At 45.4% G+C, this 1,897-nt stretch overlaps 1 protein-coding gene across 1 annotated transcript in view; it reads right to left on the bottom strand.

Annotated features, from left to right (window-relative positions):
* Positions 1-890, bottom strand: part of LOC107103487 (phosphatidylinositol 4,5-bisphosphate 3-kinase catalytic subunit gamma isoform-like) — a 39,730-nt gene extending 38,840 nt beyond the window's left edge. Inside the window, exon 1 of the mRNA XM_015403211.1 lies at positions 530-890. Within this exon, the coding sequence (XP_015258697.1) occupies positions 530-763 (234 nt within the window). The 5' untranslated portion in view covers positions 764-890. The remainder of the gene's footprint in view (positions 1-529) is intronic.
* Between the last annotated feature and the right edge of the window lie 1,007 nt (positions 891-1,897).

Below are 1,897 nucleotides of genomic sequence, written 5' to 3'. Positions count from 1 at the left end.
TGGAAAGTGACCTGAGATGACATGATGTGAATTGGAGCTATAGAAATAAACTGAATAGAATTTGAATGAAACTTAAACAGAAGCTGTTTGCAGATATTTCTAGATATGTTTGTAATCTTTTTGTCGAGCTATATTGCTTCACTCATCCCTAGAGACGCCTTACATGACTATGCAGGTTAACTTGGCTGATTTCTCTAAATGTTTTAGGGACGCACGGAGCGCTGTTTGCTGCATCTGGACATAATCTATGAAAAAGCCCCAATAAGGGAGTAGAAAAGCATTTACATTATTTTTTGTCTGTTTTTAGACAAAGAATCAAGGAAGTGGTTTAAAACATTCATACGGGTCTTTGTCTTCTGGAATTTAATGTTTACTTTTCTTAACACCAGCAATTTCCAGACGTTGCTTTAGGAGCCAAACCTCACTGAGCTAGAAACAGTTTGTTAGACAATAATAGTCAGTAGACCTTCTTTCATGATGATTCTTATTATGATCACAGCCACAAAAACAGCTGCAGTGCTGAAGATACCTGCATGCAAATGCGGAGTCTCAGCTGGCAGATGTTGCATTGAGCTGGTAGGATGACGGACACGGACTCATAGTTCCTGCTGGTTCCGTGGTCTTCATCAGGACTGGTCCCAGGTCTAAACTCACAGATAAACTTCAGGTTGTTCTCAGAGCTGCTTTGAGTCCTCATTTCAGTTTGGGGCTCCACTGATTGTGGTGGAGGAACTGTTCGGTTCAGGTAGACTGCAGCGGCCATTCCTGTCTGAGAAAACCTTCAAGTTAATGACAAGAAATGATAAAGTTAGAGGAAAGCATAGCATTTATCGGATCCCAGCAGCGGCTGGTGCTGAGTCCAGGAAAGGCTCTACCTGTCTGATTGTGTAAGACTGCTCTCACCTGTTTATGGCTGCTTCGGGACTTCCTCATTCTTTGGCTTAGAGGTAGATGCTGACAAATCATTTACTGACATCAAAACACACTTTACTTCCTCGTTCTCTAAGCAATGGAATCCTAATGACAGTAAAGACAGCGAGGTTCCGCTGCTATCGATGCAGAACAGGCAGATTACTGGTCCACCGGCCGAAAGGGGAAATCAAAGCTTCTGCATTTCAGATTTAAATAAAGCTGGTGTAAAAAAAGGAGCAGAACTTTACTGGGACGAAAAATAAACAGTTTAAACGGTTTGGCTTAGTGATGTCATGTTGGGTTGTGATTCTAGCCCAAATGCAGAACACACTCTGAGACAGGGGAAAAAGTTCAAAGGTTTATTGTAAACATACAGGTTTGAACACTGAACAGGTTCTGGGGTAATCTGGTTCAGGACTGGTCACGACAGATTTTCACTGCAGAGGGGGACAGAATGGTTAGCAGAAGTCCTGGTAATCTTGCTGGTTGAGTGAGCGCAGGTTTGTACCTGTTCTGAGGTTAGAGCAGAGCGACAGAGGGGAAAACCTGGAGGGTCCAGAGGCTGACGGCAGGCTGAGGGCTGACAGGTTTGGTTCTCCAGGATTCTTCCGCGATCAGACAGACTGTTTTCAGACAGGGGAACTCTTCCAGAGTTTCTGATTTCAGACAGGTTATTCCTGGAAGCAGAGAGGACAAACAGGTTCAGGTTAGGATAATCAGGGAGTCTAGATTCAGCCAGGCAGGTTGGCTCAGGCTTGCTAACCATAACTGGCAAAACACTCTGGCACTGGAGTGTTGTCCACAGCCCAGTACTGGTCCCCTGATGAGCAGATGAGAAGCAGCTGGTGAAGTCAGCTCCAGCTTCAGGAGATCCAGTACGCCCTCTGGTGGAGGAAGGTAGACAGCACCCCAGATCCCAACAGAAGTACAAACCATCGGGAAGGGATCCTCTTTGGCGCCCTCTGGTGGGCAAGCCTCTGGATCC

Source organism: Cyprinodon variegatus, unplaced genomic scaffold (assembly GCF_000732505.1).
Source record: "Cyprinodon variegatus isolate N-32 unplaced genomic scaffold, C_variegatus-1.0 Scaffold1461, whole genome shotgun sequence".
NCBI lineage: Eukaryota > Metazoa > Chordata > Actinopteri > Cyprinodontiformes > Cyprinodontidae > Cyprinodon > Cyprinodon variegatus.
The sequence above is the reverse complement of the archived record's forward strand: the minus strand, read 5'-3'. Positions and strand labels throughout refer to the sequence as shown.